At 41.9% G+C, this 21365-nt stretch overlaps 1 protein-coding gene and 1 long non-coding RNA gene across 2 annotated transcripts in view; one reads left to right on the top strand and one right to left on the bottom strand.

The window, feature by feature from the left end:
- CLSTN2 (calsyntenin 2) overlaps window positions 1-21365 on the bottom strand; it is a 639444-nt gene that overhangs the window by 22223 nt on the left and 595856 nt on the right. Inside the window, exon 9 of the mRNA XM_054480135.2 lies at window positions 11091-11253. Coding sequence (XP_054336110.1) covers window positions 11091-11253 — 163 coding nt within the window. The remainder of the gene's footprint in view (window positions 1-11090; window positions 11254-21365) is intronic.
- The window catches only part of LOC134739192 (uncharacterized), a 158507-nt gene that overhangs the window by 120817 nt on the left and 16325 nt on the right, over window positions 1-21365 (top strand). The window lies entirely within an intron of this gene.

Here is a 21365-nt window from a genome sequence, read left to right as displayed (position 1 = left end):
AGACTGGTGATGACCAAGGCCCTGCATGGAGAAGGGCAGTGGCAGGAGAGCCCCAGCAGGGAAGAGCAGAGCCTGAGCTGCCCTGCTCTCTGCCCTGCCTTGGGACGTTCTCAGCCTGGGGTGCCACTCATCCATCTTTATGGTTTGAGCCATTTTGACCCACAGTGTTGTTACTTGCCACCCAAAGCATCTTCACTTTGGAAATAAAGGATAAGTTTCTTTTGAGGTGCTCAGTTTATAAAAAGCTCTAAACAGATTTGGCTTTGAGGAATTAGTTGAGATGGCCCATGGCTATGGGAAAGCTAACTGGGGCCTTCTGATTTAAATCCTCAGTGCCCTCATGCATAAAGTGCTCCTTCAAGCCATTAGCATGTTCCTGTCCCAGCAAAGGGGCATCTCTGTTGATCTGCAGGCGGAGGGTGTGAGCTTGTGTGTGAATGGTGGAGCTGCCCGTCTCCAGGGCATCCGGTTGGTCATCTCTTCTCAGCCTCCTCCTCCGTGGAGCAGCAAATCCAACAACAACTACTATCATTTACTGGGCATACAATATGTACCCAATACCATGTGACATCCTCAGCATACATCATCTCATGGAATCTTCATAAAACTGCTGGGAGGTAGATACTCATTCTATAGTTATAGATGAATAAATTTAGGCTTAGAGAGGGGAAGTAGGTGACCAAAAGCCACACCGGTAGGAAGTGGTAAAGTGTGTGTTCCTATAGTGTGAGTACATCCAACCATGCACAGGACCAGCTGAGGTTTCCTGGTGGTGCCAGGCAACCAGGCCTAGAATGAGACTGAGAGAAAGCCCATTAGGATCTATCCTCTAACCCTCTTCAACTGCTCACTCAGCAGCTTTAGCCTCAAAGGCCAAACTTTGTGACTGTCTTGAATGCTAAGACAGTTTCCTATAAGCCGTCTTCTCTCAGCAAAATACACTCATGTTCTATATTTTTGACTCAAGAATATCAGATGTGTGATGCAGTCTATTTATCAGTGACAAGTCTCCAGGAAATTGATTCAATGAGCATTTTTCAACAGGAAGCCAGTATAAAATTTGAAATATATTTGCACTCGGGTGGTTATGATGCAGGATTTTAAAAAAATAATAGATATATTGAAAAATCTTTCCTTTGAATATCTAGGGTGTCTGCATAGGCTGCATAGGCCACGTGACTCCTGCTGGTTAACAATTAGACATAAACATGCTTATGAATCATCTTAAAATAACCTGATTTTTTCCATAAAGAATCTTCCTTAAATGTTTGCAAACATGATTTTGGATTCCTGATGCTAGATCTGCACCCATTTTTAAAGCATTTTCTGTATGACTAGCCTTCTGTTAGGTTCAGTTAATTTAAGATGTGAAACATGGTCTTCAGGAGCTTACATTGATTTGAGAGAATAACATATAGACACTGAAAATAGAATAAAACTATGAGTAAATTGCCAGTATGATAGATGTTCTAAGGCAGGATATGATTCATTTCCAAACAATTGATATAGGCAATGTGTCCAACAGGTAAGAGGGAAAAAAAATAACCATCATTTGTCAGGCCCTTGAAACATGACAAGTTCTTTCGCATGCTATTTTACTTAATCCTTAAGTGGAGGGACAGTATTTTTGAAGTCTTAGCTTCTGTTCTTTTAATTTTTCCCTAGTTGTTTCTTCTACCTTACCTTCCATCTAAATACACCCTGGCTTTGAGCTCATTGTCACAGGGAGGGTCATGGCAGAGAGAAGAGTAGAAGGGGCCTGGAGCTGAGTCTCTGCCTGGTGTGGTTTCCAGAAGCCTAAACCATGAGGAGGGTGGAGGAGGTCTGGGTATAGATCAACCTTTGGGGGAAAAACAGAATAAGAATCTGGCCTCCTCCCAGAGTCATAAAGAACACCCCAGACACGGGGGTGGGTGTGACTGTGGCAGGGAAGGGGAGAAGACATCCGAGGTGCAGAGCGGAGACATCTGAAGCCTGCTTCCTGGGCTGAGCCCTGGCAGGGGTGTGTGATGCCAGCAAGGAATGCTGGCCTGGTACATCTAGGCAGATGGACCACGGATGTTCCTACAGAGAAAGCTTGAGAAGCAGCAGAAATATTTGTGTGCCCCTAAGTAAGGTAATCCCAAGACAGCTGCCAGTTCTGACAGACCGTTAGTGACTGAGAATCAGAAGAGGTGAGCACAATTTCCACAATGCATGGAAAAGTTCCTGGAGGCTCTGCTGAAAACTCTAGCACTCTACAAATCTCCCTGCAATCAGCCAGCACCCTACAGAAACTGAAGAATTGTAAATTAGCAGCAGTTAAATCTCCCCCACTCAGGTGGACTGGGGACTTGAACTGAAACAAGACTGGATGTGAGAAAGACAATTTTTAAGTTTGAATATTGAGATTCTTATGTGCCACACTTAAAACTTTTATAGATGAGGTTTTCAAAGTTAGATAACTTGACCAAAGCCACATAACCAGAAATGAGTGAAGCCAAGATTCAAACTCAGGTTGCTTGCTCCCAAGCCTTTGGCCTATGTGCCAGACAATGAGATGTGGCTGGGAAGGTTCAAGAGGGAATTTCTTGGAGGGGGATGGGTTGGGACTGACTCAATGCTGGGGGAAAATGTTCAGTCATAATGGGCTCTGTGGACACAGAATGGCTTCAGCAGCAACTCCTAGAAACTGGTGTCAAGGTTGCTGAAATACATGGTTGTCTTAAAAAACAGTTGTATTTAGCAAACACAATTTAATGTAGCCTGTCTTATTCTGAGTCGGAGTTTGCATCAGGAATGAAGAGCTACACACTCATTCCCCCAGATTCCTTTCATTTGAGAGGCAGGGCTCATGCACGATAAATACAGCTTTTGAACCAGTATGTCCACTCTCTTCTATTTTGAGGTATCTATGCACGCATCTATGTAGTGTGAACATGCTAAGTCTCTTCCTGTGCAAAGTGTGTTCAGGATGCTGTGGGTCTTTCTAGCTGTCATTCCCATGGCTATTTAGTCTGATAAACTCATGGAAAGGACTGGGGGCCATGTATACTCTTGCTGGGGTTGGATGCTCCTCTGTGTATGGCTGTTTCCTGGGGATGCCCCTTGATGAACACAATTTCATGGATGCTTGGGTGTCAATTTTAAGCAATGCAAATAACGAGACCATCTGAAATCTTGCTTTCTCTCATTTCCTCATTTCAGTGATGTAGATACCTGTGGAATGCAAAGACTAAGTGAAGTGCGTAATAGACCCCTGTAAGTGCAGCTTTAAAACTCGGTCCACACAATTCCGGGGGATGCTCACACAGCAGCAGGCTGCAGGTGGCATGTGGGGACAGATGACCTGTCATCATGGCTGGCCATGGCACACTCCCAGCAGGCTTTCTCAACCCCTTCATTTTTATGAATCTGCCTCTGCAGGCTTTCCAGCACATATTTCTATAGCATTACGGTGAATGAAACATACAACTTAGCGATGACTACAAATGTCAGCTCTCTGGGGTTGCGAACCTAAATTCATGGAGTTGGAAGGGCTTTCATCTATCATCCAGAATGTTGTTTTGCTCTTCACGTGAAGGAACTAAGGGCCTGAGAAAGGAAGATGCTGACTTCAAAGACCTAGAGCAAATAAGCAGCAGTAGGAAGGTTCTAGAATTCTCTACTGACTCCAAATTCACCCCTCCCCCTACTAAACATGATGTCTGATGGGCCTGTCAATCTGTGTGAAAAATGACAAGGGAGTTTGGGTAAATCCAGAATCCTCTGGCCTTCCTTACTTGGCTGAGGTGGTCCAGCAGTATACATAGGGGCGAGGGCTTTGGTGGCATAGACCTGCATTCAAGTCCAGCTCTACATGACTCGCAGCAAGGTACTTATCATCTCTGAATCCCAGTTTCCTCATTGGCAAAATGGGGGTCATGCTTATGCCTACGCATCAGGTTGTGAGGACTAAATGAGAACACATGTAAGATGCTCAGCACTGCGCTGGCTGCGTACAACTCAGACTTGGCAGTCAATGATAGAGAGCAAGGTGCCAAGGAATCCCAGGATGGGATGCACCAGGTGAGTTTTCTGTCTCTTTTTTTAGGGTCTCTTTCCCTCTCCCACTGAGTATCTCAGAGACGATACTGTTTTTGCTTTCAGACCCTCATCAAATCTTCCAATTAATAACATCTTCAAAATATGATACAAAGTTAAAATTATAACTCAGTGATACTGTGTTTCCAGATATGATTCACTGAACTTTAAACTAGATTTTAATCTGTATCATCTTCACACCAAATGCACCCCCATATCAAATTGACTCCAGGACCTAAAACAATTTTTTCTCGATTTTTAAATATAGACAATATTAAGAGACATCTTTTTAGTTACCTCCGTGTGTACCAGAACATGAGCCACATACCTTTGTCAAAGTAGCCTCAAGAATCGGAAATAATTTAACAAACATTAATTATCAACCTTCTATAGATCCTGAAGTCAAGGAAGGCAGAGGAGAGGATCTCTCAGAGCAGCTAGCCCCTTGCCCCCTGCAAACTCTTGACCTAATAGGGAAGAACTGCATTAATAACTCCAATAAGATGTTTCACAGAGTGAGTTCTATGGCTGCATAAGATTGAGGAACCTGAATCAAAGTCAAACAGATTGCTTTACTGGAGTACTTTTGAGACCCTTTAATAAGTGAACATGCATTGTGACTCTCAAATATGGTGGTTTGGGAATGGCTTATCCTGTTTCCCCAACTTGACCTTGGCCTCTTTGTGAAAGGGTATCCTGTAGGACTGGAGCTTCATGAAGAACTCCTTGGAAAACATGACCTGAATGTAAGGCAGATTATGCTAGCATGTGCCTCTTTCTTCCAGCGGTAGATACCCTAGGGACTCAGGATAATTTAAACACAGACTTTATTAAGATTAGACCAAGCTTATTAAATGAAGGCATGCACTCCAAGCCTCTGTACTAATACTGTTGTCTGGCAGAAAAAAATGACCTGAAAATGTGCAACCACATGATCTCAGGACCACATGAGGCTCCAATTTCCCTATACCCACAAATCATACGTTACTGCTTACTGCAACTCTCAGGGGTTATTTCTGCCTTCTTATCCCTTTTTGACCCTTCCTATTCTTTGCTTTGGCTTTTCCCAAAAGCCACAATGAGGATTCTGCATCTGTCTATTTACAGGCTCTAATATTTAGAAACAGCTTCTCTACATCCTGCTGCCTTATTTGTTAAGTAGAGGGTAGGATTCAGCAAGACCAGGATTCAGGGTAGAAAGGCTTCCTTATCTAAGACTAGAGGGAGGTGTCATAGGCAAGGCTGGACACTCTAGGAAGGTTACAACCCATGACACTGGAGGAGAGTCCCCTGGTAGAGACAGGGGCTGAGGCAATCACTAGAGTGGAGTCACAGGTAGCCTACCCTGAGATGAGATCTCCACCAAGAATAGATGAGGATCAGGCAAGGAGCAGGGCCCTGAGATGCGATCTCCACCAAGAATAGATGAGGATCAGGCAAGGAGCAGGGTGGTAGCTTTGTGAGAAAGTGCCTAGAACTGTAGTTCTTCAAACATGCTTAGCCATTTCATTAACGGCTAACACAAAATAGGTAAAACAGAGTTGCTCTGGTCATGACATGGGGAGAGATGCCCTGGACCTCTACGTGCTGCAGCATCTCCTGGAAACCCCAGGGCTCCCTTAAGGCACTGGTCTGGCACCACCGGCAGCCTACCTGACTCACTCCCTTGCACAGCTGGGTTATTGTACCCGGGTGATCAGGACCAGTTTAGAGGTCCAGGATTGAGGCAGATGTGAGTATACAATTTTTATTGTTTATGAGTAGAACTTGAATTTTTGTTCTTAGAAATGGATAAGTAGGAAAGCTAAGGAAAAGGACAAATTAATTTAGTCTTTTAAATGATCTTTTACCTTGTGACCCAGAGAGAAATAAGGAACCTGGTATTTGTCTAAAGCCAGGAGCATCTGACTCAGCACAGGGTGAGCTCAGCCATGGGAGAGGGTCTGCCTCCATCCTGAGAATATTGTGTCATCCTAGACACAGAAATGATAGCAAGGGGGTGTGCATTAGCCACAGCTACACAGAGGAAGGGGACCTCTTTTGTGATGCTAGGTTCATCCTGACTGCACAGGCCTTTCCCTACAATTGAGAGATGCCACATGCTGTAGGCCTTTCTGGTAACATTTCTTAAGTGTAAATGAAGTCCCATTTTTTTTTCATTGCTAGAGTAAATACTAATGGAAATGAAGTTTCAGTGTTTATTTTGGCTTTCAAATTGGCTAATAGGACTAGTTGTCTAATTAGGGCTGCAGAACACTGTCCAGCCACAGTGCTAGAGCTAGTTCCCAGGAGATCCCAACAAGCAGCTGCTATCAAACCATTTTCTACTCCCATTGTTAAAGCCTCATTGGAAATTTCACAAATGGGAGTTAGTTCCCTTGCCAACCTCAAAAGCACCTGAAACACTCCCCACAACTGCAAGCCCAAAGGCAATTAAAGGTTCACACAGAGAGATTATACTATGTATATAAGTGGACTTCAGAAGGTTTAGAAACATGCAGAGATAAGGGCTGCATCATAGGCCATTAATTTCACAGCATCAGGTCTTATTGAAAGATCTTTTGATATTTTCATCTAAGACAAAAATGTGGCTTCAAGCAGGATGTGAATATTTGTGGGAATCCAAGGTCTTTAACAAAGCAGTGTGGTGTCCCAGGGTTTGGTCTCATCTCCTTTTCCCAGATTCCACTCCTTGTGGTTCACGTACATTCCAGTGATAAGGAACCCTGAATACACGGACGCCAAACTTCCCTGCCATAGCATATGGTGTTGCCTCCCTTACCTTCCTAGTGAACTGTTAGACATTCTATAAAGCCCAATTTTAAAGATCTGAAGAATTTTTCCTCTGCTGAAAATTCACCAATGGGTTGTCATTTCTCTAGAGAAAATACTCAAATCTTCCCATGGCCTAAAACACTGCATGATCAGGTTCCTGTTACATCTCAAGCCCCACCTTCCAATACCTGTCTTCTGACTATTTTCCAGCTTCATTTACCTTTCTGACCATCAGTGAACCTGTAAGGTCATCAGGGTCTATATGTGAGGGTTAGTCCTGAAGAAGGAGAAAAAAGTCTGTGCATGCAAGGAGCTATGGGAAAGCCAGGGCCACAGAAACTAGATCATGCTATGGTCTTGCAGATTGTCTACAGTGTTGGTCTTAGATGAGAGGCTCAGAGAGGGTTGTGGAGGAGGCGGGGGGACAGGGAGATGTTCTAAAATTTACACAATCATTCAAGCAAAACATGCCAACCACACTAGATGTGCCTAGCATCTGGTCCTTACAGGAATTCTGTGAGGTGGGTCTTACTCTTATCTCATAGATAAAAAATAAAATACAAGCTCCAGGAAGTTAAGGATATTGCTGGGTCCATACAGCTAGTAGATGGCAAGGCTGGGATTTGATTTGAGTTCACTTTTTTTTTTTTCAACCCCAAAGCTGAAACTCTTTTATTGTTCCTTTGTGGGTCACTTAGGTTTTACATAATAAAAGATTAGTAAGGGGAATGCAGCATTCTTGTGTGTTTTTAAAAATTTATTACAGGGTTGTCATATGTCTCAGGAGTTAAAGGGTTTGTAGCATTTGTATCAGTACACATTAGCTCCTGCCTTTTTCCAAACATAATTACATAAGCAAAATGACCAATTAGCAATAGAGGGCAGTGAGACACAGTGAAAAGAGCATAAGCATTGGAGGCTTGAGGTTGGGCATATTCAACTGAGTGACTTTGGGTAAACTCCTTCATCTCTGAGCCTCAGTTTTCTTATCTACAAATTGTGACAAATAACATTTTATTTCAGAACTGTAAACACCCCATGTATATAAAGGGCCTCCTTGCAATGACAGCTTTTAAAGTTTCCACAAGGAAACAACATAAGGCACTTCTGCTCACAGTTAATTTGCCAAAGCAAGTCCCATGACCACACCTAACTCTAAGGGAGATCAGTCCTAGCATATATCTGGAAAAAGGACCACAAATACTTGGTGAACACCCTCGTCATCATTCTTTCTACTACATTCTTTGAAAGTCAATGTATACTTGGGTTTCATGTTTGAAATTATTTTTGTGGAATGGCTTTTAAATAAATTGTAATGAGATATAATGGTACAGCAGCTATTTATGGAGTGACAATGTCCTCTTCAGATGTGGCCTAGAAGGATACTAAGGAAGGAAACATCTTCCAGGGAATGGAATAAAGGGCCACAAATAATATTTCCCACCCTAAGGGAGGGGCCCTTATAACATCTGCCCCCAAGGGATTTCAGAATTGCTATGGACCGAAGACTACCGTATTTCTCCCCCTTAGTGAAAGAGTTTTCTGGTTGGTCTGCCTCATTCTACTGTTGTATGCTATGTGTGCACATGCACATATGCAGATGCATGAATGTGTATGTGTTGGCGGGGAGGGCATGGTGGTTGCATTGGTGGAAAGTAATTTGTCCTATTAGTATATAGGTCTCCACATCAAGTGCAGCTACCTTGTGGCCTGCTGCAGGCCTCTGTGCATCTCGCCCTGATGAGGAGATCACTAGAAATCACTCGGAAAGCTTGGACATTGAGCCTGGAACCAGGAAGAGGTGAGAATGTGGGCATGTCCCATTTAAGGAAGGAGGGGGGTATTTTCTACGTGGGAAAGAGAGCCAAACAAATATCTATTGGCCTGGTGGACAAGCTGTGGTGTTCATCAATGTTAATACAATATTTTCAATTTTTCTTCTGATACAGTGTAGATTTCAGTTTCTTGCCCTGATGTAGTTAGATGTGGCCTTCTGACTTGCTTTGGCCAATAAAATATGAATAAAAATTATTGGCATCACTTGTAGGTGGAAGCTTTAAGAGTTTGTGCATGATTTGCCACGTTTTCTTTTCCTGTTGCTACATATCCAGCCATGCAATGTGGCTGCTCTGTCTACTGACTGTGCATAAGGCGGAAAAGAGCCCTCATTGATTTTTCAGTAAATATGAAGTGAGAATTATTTTAGAAACTGAGAGTTGGGGCTTGTTGTCATTGCAATGCAACTTAGCTTATTCTTACTGATTTTAGTTCCTTATAAAATCACATTTTATTTTATGGGGCTACTTCCCCACTCTGGGCAGTAGGCATGTAACTCAGCAGCAGTTGCTGTAGCTGGCCTTGCAGACATGGGGGCGGGTTTCGTGGGTTTCCATTGCACACTGGGGTGACAGGGATTCAAATGTAGTTTCTGAGGGGCTCTTGAGAAGAAGCATGGTAACGTGGAAGGGGACATGATTAGGGCAGTGTTTTCTTAGGGGCATTATCCAGGCTATGTTCTGTAACACCCACAGGCTGGTTGGAATGTGTCTGGCTAGGGCACTAAGCCACACCAGGAGAACATTTCTCTAGCATAGTTGTGTTCAGTGTTATTGATTCCTGTGCAACCTCTGAATCACTGCCCTGCTATACTAAATAGTTTCGTGAACTCTTGCCAGGTGACACGGTCTACCTACCTGGCATTCTGGGGAGCCTGCAACTGAAGATACTCTCATTGCCAAGCTCTACTGAAATATTTAATAAACATTTTGCTATCATGTGACACATGTGAGACATCAAGTAAGTGGGCTCAGCTCAAAAACACTTTCTCTTGCCTCATTTATACCTTATCTCCTTCCTGGGTTTTGAATCTCTAGTGCTTCCAGGCTGCACTGTATGTACTCCTTTCCATCTTCTTTTATATGGAGCTGCCCATAACTCACTTTGTCCAACCTACAGGGGCATGTGTCTGTCCTAGTTCACTCATGGGTCAGTTGGTCTTCTGAAGGCATATTCTTTTTTTTTTGAGATGGAGTCTTTTTCCATCACCCAGGCTGGAGTGCAGTGGCGCGATCTCAGCTCACTGCGAGCTCCGCCTCCTGGGTTCATGCCATTCTCCTGCCTCAGCCTCCCGAGTAGCTGGGACTACAAGCACCTGCCACCACACCCGGCTAATTTTTTGTATTTTTTAGTAGAGACGGGGTTTCACCGTGTTAGCCAGGATGGTCTCCATCTCTTGACCTCGTGATCCACCCGCTTTGGCTTCCCAAAGTGCTGGGATTACAGGCGTGAATATGCCGGCACGCGGCCGGCATATTCTTATATTATAGCCCACCTCTATCCCCAGCCCCTCATGGTGAAGAGTCAAAGTCACAAATCTTGGTAATTTTCACAGAATCCATCAACACAAGGTTGTGCCATATCTCAAAGTACTAATCTGCTTATTTGGGGAGCATTTTCATATCCTTCTGCTCCCTTACTGGTACTTCAAAGCATACCCAGCCCTTAAAGGAGCTGAAACAAAGACTCCAGCAGACCTGAGTGAGAGACAGAAAGATCACATGCATGCTTGGATAGCTGGGTTTCCTGATCCCAAGGAGGAGATTAGCCTGGGTTTGGGGATTAGGAGAGAGGCAACAGCACAGGAAGAGAGGAGGGGGCAGACACCTTCAAGTGGGAAGGCATAAAGGACCTCTGTCCTTAGATGCCAGGGAAGGCACTGAGGGCTGAGCTGACCTTGAGAGTGGCTTTCTGTGGCCTCGTGGCTGTGGACAAGCTGCCTTCCACAGCTCTGGGCAAGCCCTGGGCATTTGTGAGTTCCAAGAACAGAGGGTTTGGGGCTTAAACAATTTCTGTGGGGATAAAGAGAGATCCTTGGTTCCTGATCAGCCTAGCACTCATCAGAGCCAACCGGAAGTTCGAACACAAGATTCTATACTCAGTTTTTTTCTCTGTATAGCCCCAGTTTGGAAATGAATAAGACTTCAAAATAATAAAATACATTAGAAACTCAGAGACAACCATGAAACTGCTCATGTTGATCTAAAAATCAAAATCTGGCCTTAAGCTTGTTATTATACAATACATTTAGTTTGTGGATTTATACTTATTTTTATATGTCTCGCATTTTTTTTTTTGTAAGGGGTAGTAATTTTTCCAGCCTATTCTCACACCACTTGCTTTTCCTTTTTCTCTACCAGTATCTTCCAAGAACTATTCACAAACATATCAGAGAAAAGGGTTTCACTTAGGATTACCTTGCCAGCAAGCGCCGACTGTGAGTTGCATGGCTATGTGAGATGGATGAATGGGCCAGTCGTTGGTCACCAGGTATGGTTCATATGTTGCTCCATCCATGTATAAGGTTACCACAGGAAACTCCACATTGATGACATAGTAGTGCCACTCTTTGTCACAAATCTAAGAAAATGAAAGAGAAGCAACATTTAAAATTGAATATGTAATAAAACATCAAACAGGCTTTTACTCTATGAAAGGAGAACAACACATTTTTGGGTTTTTATTGCAAAGCATTCAAGGAATATAACAGTTGACATACACTGAAGTTATAGAAGCTCATCATCAAACATGATGGGGCAAACTGTGGGAAAGAGAAACACCCAAAAATCCGATATCAGGCAGATAGTGGATGATGGGGAGATTTTCCGCCTTACCGTGGTGCACCTGGGGAGGCAGAGAAGAACCACAAGTGGGTCCTACTGGCCTGGACTCAGTGCAGGGCACCCTTTCACAACCTTTTAAACCCAAGACTTCTGGTCTCAGGGCTGGGAATCTTGTGTCAAAATTTCCAGTTGGCTCTGATTATTGCTAGGCTGATCAGGAACCAAGGATCTCCCTTTATACCCACACAAGTTGTTTAAGCCCCAAACCCTCTGTTCTGGGAACACACAAGTGCCCAGGGCTGCAGAAGGCAGCTTAGTGGATTGGTAGAGATGCTGGGGGGCTGGAACAGAGTCACAATTCTTAACCTCAAGGGACTGAACTCATACAGCATGAGACAAGATAGAAACCAAGATGGGCATGTCTTGGAAAGGGAGATGGGAGGCATGAAAGGTGGCAAGACTAGAGAACGATGCCACCTGTGGTCCTATCCCTAAGCAAGTGGCTTGGGAATCATGCCGGACTCTCCTTCACACTCCCTCTAATCCCCCCGCACCCTGTGGAGGACCCCTCTGAAATGTCTCTCATCTGCATCTTCTTGTCTCCATCGACTCTGCCATCTGTGGCAGAGGAGACAGATGAGTTCTGAATGAAGGTGACCCCAAGGTGAGGGCATCAAAGCCCTCCCAACAATTCCACGCTGGATTAAATGTGCTGTTTCTCATGAATAGATAACACCAACAGGGATGCTAAATAATCTTTCTCCTTTCATTTTGAAATAAGATTTTTTTTCATTAATGTTCTTTTTATATTGTCCTGTCTCATGTCTCAGAAAATTGCTCCTTTTGAAGCCCATTAGTCTGATAAAGCCTGATGAATATTTTAGGGGACTTCGGAAGGTAAGCAGGAGGGGTCCAGGCAGATCTCTGTGAAGTTCTGTTATACTCAGTGAGAGGTCCCGACCCAGTTTCCACTCGCCTCATGCTCGATGCCCTGGACCAAACCCTGGGCTGGGTGCAGGGCTCTCAAGCTAGGCCTGTTATTGGGGTGGGGTGACCCCAAGACATACAGGTGGCACAGAGGCAGACCTGAACACAGAGTGCAGGGCTGATAGACTAGTAGAGAACTACATATTTGAATCAAGTACCCAACCCAAAGAGGTAGGAGCACCCTGGGCTTGGGGTTTGCAATCAAGGATAGCCGAGCAACAGAGGTAACCTGGAATGTGGTTCACATCCTGAGGATATTCCCAGAGGTATCTGGAAACCTCTGGTCAGGCACTGGGCAGGGAGGAAGCGGGTGACAGTGAGGTAACCCTGACCATACCCCATGCCCTGTGGAATGTAGGCAGAGTGCCGAGAACCAACCAGACAGCACTCGGGGGCTCCCCCGTCCTGGCCTCCATCACTGCCCTCATAGTGACCATGCTGTCTGTGTGACTGGCATGTTGAATCCATGTGCTTTAGCTGGCTCTACAGCAATCCACATCTGCTGAAGCTGGATGGAGAATAATCTTCTGGCATTATTTCATTTACAACACTTAGCATTTTGGTAGGACAACACAAAAAATTGCAAAGAACAAATAATTCTATAACTCAACAGTAGCAGCATCCCCTCTCAACATTACAATTTTTTTCCTAGGTGTTTTTTCTCCGGTTCTTCCAAAGTGTGCTGCATTGAACAACAGCCCCCATGATGCCCGGCATAAAAACAGTGATTCTCAAACTATAATAACTTTTCAACCTTACTGAAAAATAGAACTTTTCTATTTATAGCATTCCTATAAACATCCGTGAAACAACAGCTGGGAAAGGTCTATTTGGATCACACTGCATAAGAATTTGAGAGTTTGCATATTTCATTTAGCATCAGCACTAAAATGCCTTTAAAAATTTCATTTTAAGTAGCTGTGTAATATGGCTATACTATACTTATTTCCAGATATTAATTATGTAACAGCTATTATAAATGGTACTATAATGAATTTCTTGTGTATAAATATTTGTTTGCATTTCTGATTATATCCTTAGGAAAGATTCCTGGAAATGGAATTACTGGGTCAAAGGCTGGAGGTATTTTTAAGACTCTTGATACATATTATCAATGTTTTTTTCTGCAAAGGTTATGCCTATTTATACTACTACTCACAGAGGGTAAGAGAGCTTATGCATTGTACCCTTGCCACACTGAGTACTAAAAAATAAATAAATAAAAATCCTGTTAATATAAAAGGGACACATTTTATCTCATTTTAATATGGGTCACAAAAGATGGCAAGATTTATATTCTCCAACATCAACAGGGAGAGCATTGTTGGTGTGAGGAACAGCCTCAGCCAAGAGTCAAACGTAGGAATGCTTGGGAGCTGCCCCAGTGAGCTCCTAATTGGGCGTCTAAACAATCTTTTAGCTCATACAAAGCTTATGCCTGCAGAGTTTTTCCACCAAGTAATCTATGACAGCAGCTAAAGGAAATGCCTAATTAGGGTTTTATAAATGTGGATCTATGATCAGGGAGAGACCTACATTGACCCGCTGCTAGAACTGCAGGGACAAACTGTAATTGAAAAATGATCAAGCCAGGAGGCAGCTAAAATAAATGTGTCAATGCATAGTTCAACCAAGAAAGAAGAAAATTCAGCAAAGTGACCTTTCCTTGGGGGAGAGAAGAACTCCAATTCATGAATCACTGGTGTATCCAGCCGCACCAAGCATCTCCAAGCTCCAAGAATGTCTGACACCATCCCCCGGAATGATGCCTAAGGCCTTGCCTAGTCCAAAGACACATGAATCTCTGGACACCTGCAGATGTGCTCCCAAGGCAGGTAGCTGCAGCATAGCTGGTAAGTGACTCAGAGACCAGAGACCCAGGGATACACGTTCAGGAAGGGTAGCAGGGACAACGCCAAAGGAGGTCTGAGTTAGGAGTGTGCTGGAATTTCAGTGTGAGTCAGGGGCCAGGGAAGCCTCTCATGAGATGAGGAGGAGAAAATCAGGTGAGAGGTTCTCTGTGTAGTTGCTGACTGGTTGATCCAAGTGTTATATAAGTGGCCAAATTGGAAGTTCTGACTTGGTTTCCTCAGGAAATCAGGTGTTTTTGAATGCAGCTATTTGACATAAGATACATTCATCTACCAACTACTATCTGTCAACTATTATGTCTACTCGGTGCTGCAAGAGATACAGAATTTATGAGATAGGTCCTTTGCTTTCAAGATTTTCAATCTAATGGAGGGGGTGTATCAAGTACACAAAATCTTCAAATGTAATGAAACTTGAGATAAGTGTTGTAGACCAGGTGCAAGGCACTGTGAGGTCCCAGGGAATGGAGAGATTCTTTCCAGCTTGGAGAGGGTGGAATTTAGGGTGGATATTGAAGAACTGTTAATATTTCATTAGGAATAGATGGCAAGTAATAAATTCTAAGGCAGTGAAGCAGAAACCTCTTATTCCTCTATTATTAATTCATCTGTTTTTTGTTTTTTGTTTTTTTTGTCAGAGGTGCTAGGTTTGGGGACATATAAAGATACACACATTCACTCATTCGTTAACTCCTACAGACATTTACTAAATGCACATCCTACTTTGTGAACAAAAAAGCACCTGCCTTTATGGAGCTTATAGTCCAGTCATGGAATTGACAAAAAGGATTATAACAGATCAGGATTCATATCCAGCACAGATTTGTGCAAGGTGCCATGTTAACCCTGTTGAGGTAGATGAGGATGACAGAATTTGAGGGTGTCAGGCTGCATTTGCGAAAGGTGAAGAGTGTGCAATAAGGCTGCAAGGAGAAATTTGAAACTGAGGACTTGGATTGCTTTTATTCTGTAGGCAATGGGAGATCTGGAGGTTTCTAGGTGGGAGAAGGGGGTGATAGTCATAAAAACAATCAATCAATCTTGGAACATGCTTTTCAGTATTGAAGCAGCTTTTCATATTCCTCCTCATACTATTTAATCTTCACCACAACCCTATAAAATAGGAGGACCAATTCTGTCTTAGGCACTATTAGAAAATTAAGGAGAAAGAAATGACATTTTTTTCAAGATAATTTCAACTTTTATTTTAGATTGAGGGGTACATATGCAGATTGTTACTTGGGTATATTGTGTGACTCTGAGGTTTGAGGGACAAATGATCCTATCGCACAGGTAATACCCAAGCATAATACCCAATAGGTGGTTTTTCAGCCCATTCCCGTCTTTCCCTCCCCCATCTATTAGTCCCAGTGTCCGTCATTCCTATATTTACGTCTATGGGTATCCAATGTTTAGCTTCCACTTATAAGTGAAAAAATATGGTATTTGGTTTTCTTTTTTTGTGTTAATTTGCTTAGAATAATGGCCTTTGGCTCCATCTATGTTGCCGCAAAGGACATGATTTAATTCTTTCTTATGGCTGCATAGTATTCCATGGTGTATATGTACCACATTTTCTTTATTCAGTCCACTGTTGATGGGCACTAGGTTGGTTTCGTGTCTTTGCTATTGTGAACAGTGCTGTTATGAACATACAAATGCATGTGTCTTTTTGGTAAAACAATTTGTTTTCTTCTGAATATATGTCCAGTAATGGGATTGCTGGGTCAAATTGTAATTCTGTTTTAAGTTCCTTGAGAAATTTCCAAACTGCTTTCCATAGTGGCTGAACTAGTTTGCATTCCCACTAACAGTATATTCCTTTCTCTCCATAGCCTTGCCAGTATCTGTTATTTTTGACTTTTTAATAATTGCCATTCTGACTGGTATGAGATGATATCTCTTTGTGGTTTTGATTTGAATTTTTCTGATGAGTAATGATGTTGGGCATTTTTTTCATATTTTTGTTGGCCACTTTTACATCTTCCTTTGAGAAGTATCTGTTTATATCCTTTGCCCATTTTTAAATGAGATTATTTGTTTTTGCTTGTTGATTTATGTTCCTTGTAGATTCTGGATATTAGAATTTTGTTACATGCATAGTTTATGAATATTTTCTCCCACCCTGTAGGCTGTTTACTCTGTTGATAAATTCTTTTGCTATGAAGAAGCCCTTTAATTTAATTAGCTCCCACTTGTCAATTTTTGTTTTTCTTGCAATTGCTTTTGGGGACTTAGCCATAAATTCTTTGCCAAAGCTGATGTTGAGAAGGGTAGTTCTTAGGTTTTTTTAATAGGATTTTTATAATTGGGGTTTTATATTTAAATCTTTAACCCATTTTGAGTTAATTTTTGTATATGATGAGAGGTAGGAGTCCAGCTTCATTCTTTTCCATATGGCTAGCCCGTTATCCCAACACCATTCATTGAATAGAGTGTCCTTATTCCGTTGGTTATTTTTGTCTGTTTTGCTGAAGATCAGATGGCTGTAGATGTGCAGGTTTATTTCTGGGTTCTGTATTCTGTTCCATTGGTCTATGTGTCTGTTTTTGTACCAGTACCATGCTGTTTTTGTTACTGTTGCCTTATGGTATAATTTGAAGTCGAGTAATGTGATGCCTCCAGGTTTTTTTTTTGTTTTTTTTTGTTGTTGTTGTTGTTTGTTTTTTGTTTTGTTTTTTTTTTTTTTTTTGCTCAGTATTGCTGTAGTTATTTTTTGTTTGTTTCATATAAATTTATGAGTAGATTTTTCTAATTCTGTAAAAAATGACATTGGTATTTTGATAGGGATAGCATTTAACATATAAATTGCTTTGAGCAGTATGGCCATTTTAATGATATTGATCCTTCCAATCCTTAAGCATGAAATGTTTTCCCATTTCTTTGTGTCATCTCTGATTTCTTTCAGCAGTGTTTGGTAGTTTTCTTTGCAGAGATCTTTTGCCTCCTTGGTTAGATGAATTCTTAGGTATTTCATTTATTTTGTGGCTATTGTAGATGGGATTGTGTTCCTGATTTGGTTCTCAACTAGAACATTATTGGCATATAGAAATGCTACTAATTTCTGTACATTAATTTTGTATCCTGAAACTTTATCAGTTCCAGGAGTCTTTTGGCAGAGTCTTTAGGGTTTTCTAAGTAAGGAATCATATCATTTGAAAAGAGAGGTGGTTTGACAACTTCTTTTTCTATTTGGATGCATTCTATTTCTTTCTCCTGCCTAATTGCTCTGACTAGGACTTCCAGTACTATGTTGAATAGGAGTGGTGAGAGTAGGTGTCCTTGTCTTGTTCTAGTTCTCAAGGGGAAAGGTTCCTCTTGGGCTTTTCTCCATTTAGTATAATGTTGGCTGTGGGTTTGTCATAGATGGCCCTTAATATTTTGAGATATGATCCTTTGATGCCTAGTCTGTTGAGGGTTTTTGTCATGAAGGGATGCTGGATTTTATCAAAGGCTTTTTCTGCATTTATTAAGATAATTGTGTGGTTTTTGATTCTGTTCACACGGTGAATCACATTTATAGATTTGCATGTGTTGAATCAACCTTGCATCCCAGGAATAAAACCTTCTTGAATGCAGCGAATTAACTTTGTGATGTGCTGCTGTATTCAGTTTGCTAGTATTTCACTGGGGATTTTTACATCTATGTTCATCACGGATAGTGGCCTGAAGCTTTCTTTTTATGTTGTGTCTCTGCCAGATTTTTGTATCAGAATGATGCTAGCGTCATAGAATGAGTTAGGGAGGCGCTCCTTCTCTTCAATTTTTTGGAATAGTTTCAGTAGGATTGGTATCAGTTCTTTGCAGATCTGATAATGGGCTGTGAATCCATCTGGTCTAGGGCTCTTTTTGGTTAGTAGGTTTATAAAATTTCAGAATTCATTATTCATCTGTTCAGGTTTTCACGTGCTTCCTAGTTCAATCTTGGGAGATTGTGTGTTACCAGGAATGTATCCACTTTCTCTAGATTTCCTAGTTTATATGCATAGAGGTTTTCATAATGGTCTCTGAGGATCTTTTGCTTTTTGTGGGATTGATTGTAAAGTCATCTTTGTCATTTCCAATTGTGTTTGTAGGGATCTTCTCTTTTCATTTGTTAATCTAGCTAGCGCTCTATCAATCTTGTTTATTCTTTCGAAAAAGCAACTCTTTTTGATCAACTTATTGATCTTTTGTATGGACTTTTGGGTCTAATTTTGTTCAATTCTCCTCTGATGTTATTTCTTTCTTCTGCTATCTTTGGGGTTGGATTGTTCTTTTTCTCCCCTTCTTCCTCTAAGTGTGATGTTAGATTGTTAAATTGAAATCTTTCTAACCTCTTAATGAAGGCATTTTAGTGCTATACACTTTCCTCTTAACACAACTTTAGCTGCATCCCAAAGATTTTGGTAAGTTGGGTCACCATTTTCAATAATTTCAAAGAAATTTTTGATTTCTGCCTTAATTTTCTTGCTCACCCAAGGGTTATTCAGGAGCAAGTTGTTCAGTTTCCATGTTTTCATGCAGTTTTGAGAGATCTTGGTATTGATTTCTATTTTTGCTGCATTGCAGTCTTGAGAGTGTGCTTAGTATGGTTTTGATTTTTTTGAATTTATTGAGACTTGCTTTATGACTGAGTATGTGATCAATCTTAGAATATGTTCCATGTACAGATAAAAAGAATGTATGTTCTGTGGTTGTTGGGTGGAGTAGTCTGTAGATGTCTCCTAGGTCCAGTTGGTCAAGTGTCTAGTTTAATGCCAGAATTTTATTGTTTGTTTTCTGCCTCAATGATCTGTCTAACACTGTCAGTGAGCTGTTGAAGTCCCTCACAATTGTGTGGCTGAAATGACATGATATCTTAACTCAAGGATCACATAATCTTATTGTAAGTTAGAACTAACACACACACCACTGTGGGCATCCACATATGGCCTCTTGTATTTTCACTTCACGCGTAACCAATGTCAGCTTCACATGCTCACTTCCAAATCAGGATCTTGAGTAGAGAATCATCTTCTAAATGGTGTACTTGCATGTCAGAGTATCTCCAAATTGCCCCACTTGGATGTTCTACAGGTACTTCAAACACATTGTGTCCAAGTTTGAGTTCAATGTTTCCCAATGTTTCCCATGCTACAGCCTAGCCTGCTCCCTCTCCTGTGATCCCTGGCCTCAGTAAACACTCCCTCATGCAATCTGTTATCCAAGCCAGAATACGGCCATTGCTTTTGAATTCCCCTACTCTTTCTCCACTTCCTTTACCGCACAGTTCTGATAATGCTTTTGTCTTATCTATTCTCCCCTCATTCCTGATCTGCGCTTACAATACCCACTAGAGAGGGAAAGAGATGGATGGAGGGGTGACTGATTGAGAAAGTGAGTCTGAGACAGGCTATTGCAAGACGGAAAGGATTTGAACAGGGGAAGAGGACCATTTGTAGCAGGAGAATAATGAGAGGGCTTTGATATGAGTGTGGTTGAAAACAGCAGTCTGCTAAGTGACCAGCTGCCCTGGGGTTTGAGGAACCAGAGAATGAGACAGACAGGATAGCGAAAGGGGTTGGTACAGGCCAAGTCTTTGGGTAATGAGTTGGGTATCACAGCTGCTTCATGAATTTCTAGGGAATCATGTTCTGACTTTGGGAAAATAAGGGAACCCTTCTAATCCTTGGGAGCCTCACATGTGAAGTGAGGATAATAATAGTATCTATGCATAGGTTTGTTGTGTGAATTGAGCTAAGTAAGGCACATATAATGTTTAGCACATATTTTCAGCCTGACTGGATAGGGGACTGTTTTCCTTTTCCAAATAAATTGAGATGCTGGATATAATATAACATTAACAACAGAAGAAAACAAAAATAAAAAAGCTGGAAAGAGAACTCTTCAGGAATCAAAAACAAGGAAAGCATAGCTGCACTGGGGAGTTGAAACTGAGTGGCTGCTGAGGAGCTGTGGCCTACTGTCTCAACTGGAGTTTTTAAGTCCATGAGGAGCAAGAATGGAGACCTAAGTTCTCTACACAAAGAAAACTTGAGCTGGGATGTCTGCATAAAGCCTGAAGCTTCAAAGGACTGTCTGAATTCAGGTCCCAGAATAAACACTGCCACTGCCCTAGGGATGCAGGGAGGAAGCCAGCCAACCACTATGGAATAAGTCACCTCTGAGAAGTTAGATGCCCAGGCCTGCTCTGTGCACGGGCATCAAGTCCAAATGCACACAGTTCACACGCTGTAGAAATCCTGAACTCAGAAACAAACTTAAAAATGCATGCTTGAAGTCTTTAGGGCACTGCGCAAAGACAAACTCAAAACCTCTCAATACAGATGTATTTACAGCTTAGGGCATGTGTTAGACAATTCCTACTAGAGATAAGCTCAGAGTAAAAGATTACAAAACAAAGAAGAAACAATCCTTTGCCCATCTGAGAAACAGCAAACACAACAAATGATTAAACTCACATAACAGGAACCACAGGAGCAGTTTGAAAGGGAACAGGGAAAGCAGGTTTGAAAAAGAGCTGAATAAAAATTTCAGAAAGGAAATAAAAATAAATCAATAAGTTAAATATAAATGAGAAAGCTGAGAACAAAATTAGTGAATTTGAAAATAGATGAGATTGTATGACAAAATGATAAATTCCAACAAATATCCTTGAAAGATGTGTGGCTTGGAGGTGAGGCTGGGCTCTAGTGGGCTAGCATGCTACAGTAAGGAGTGTGTTACCTTATTTTAGTGCCTTGCATTCTAGAAAGCCATTCTTTACTCCAACAGCCTTATTGTGTGTTAAGTTTAGATGACAATGGATAGAACTACAAAAGCCCCTGCTCCAAAGGACATATTTGAAGGGTCAACTTCATTTCATGAAATGGAGAGCTGTTTACCAGGAGGATTGGAACCATGCAAACCAGATTCTCTTAAGACTTGCAAGGCCATACAGCCTCAGGCCACTAATTTAAACACTAGTAAAAAGAGGCTGGACCTGGGGCCAACATGGCCAATTAAAAGCAGCTGCGGTCTGTGGCACTCACAGAGAGGAATGAAAGTGATGCCTGAATTCAGCACCTTC

This window comes from Pongo pygmaeus, chromosome 2 (assembly GCF_028885625.2).
Source record: "Pongo pygmaeus isolate AG05252 chromosome 2, NHGRI_mPonPyg2-v2.0_pri, whole genome shotgun sequence".
Lineage (NCBI taxonomy): Eukaryota > Metazoa > Chordata > Mammalia > Primates > Hominidae > Pongo > Pongo pygmaeus.
Note: the sequence above shows the minus strand (reverse complement) of the source record. Positions and strands in the feature narration are given on the sequence as shown.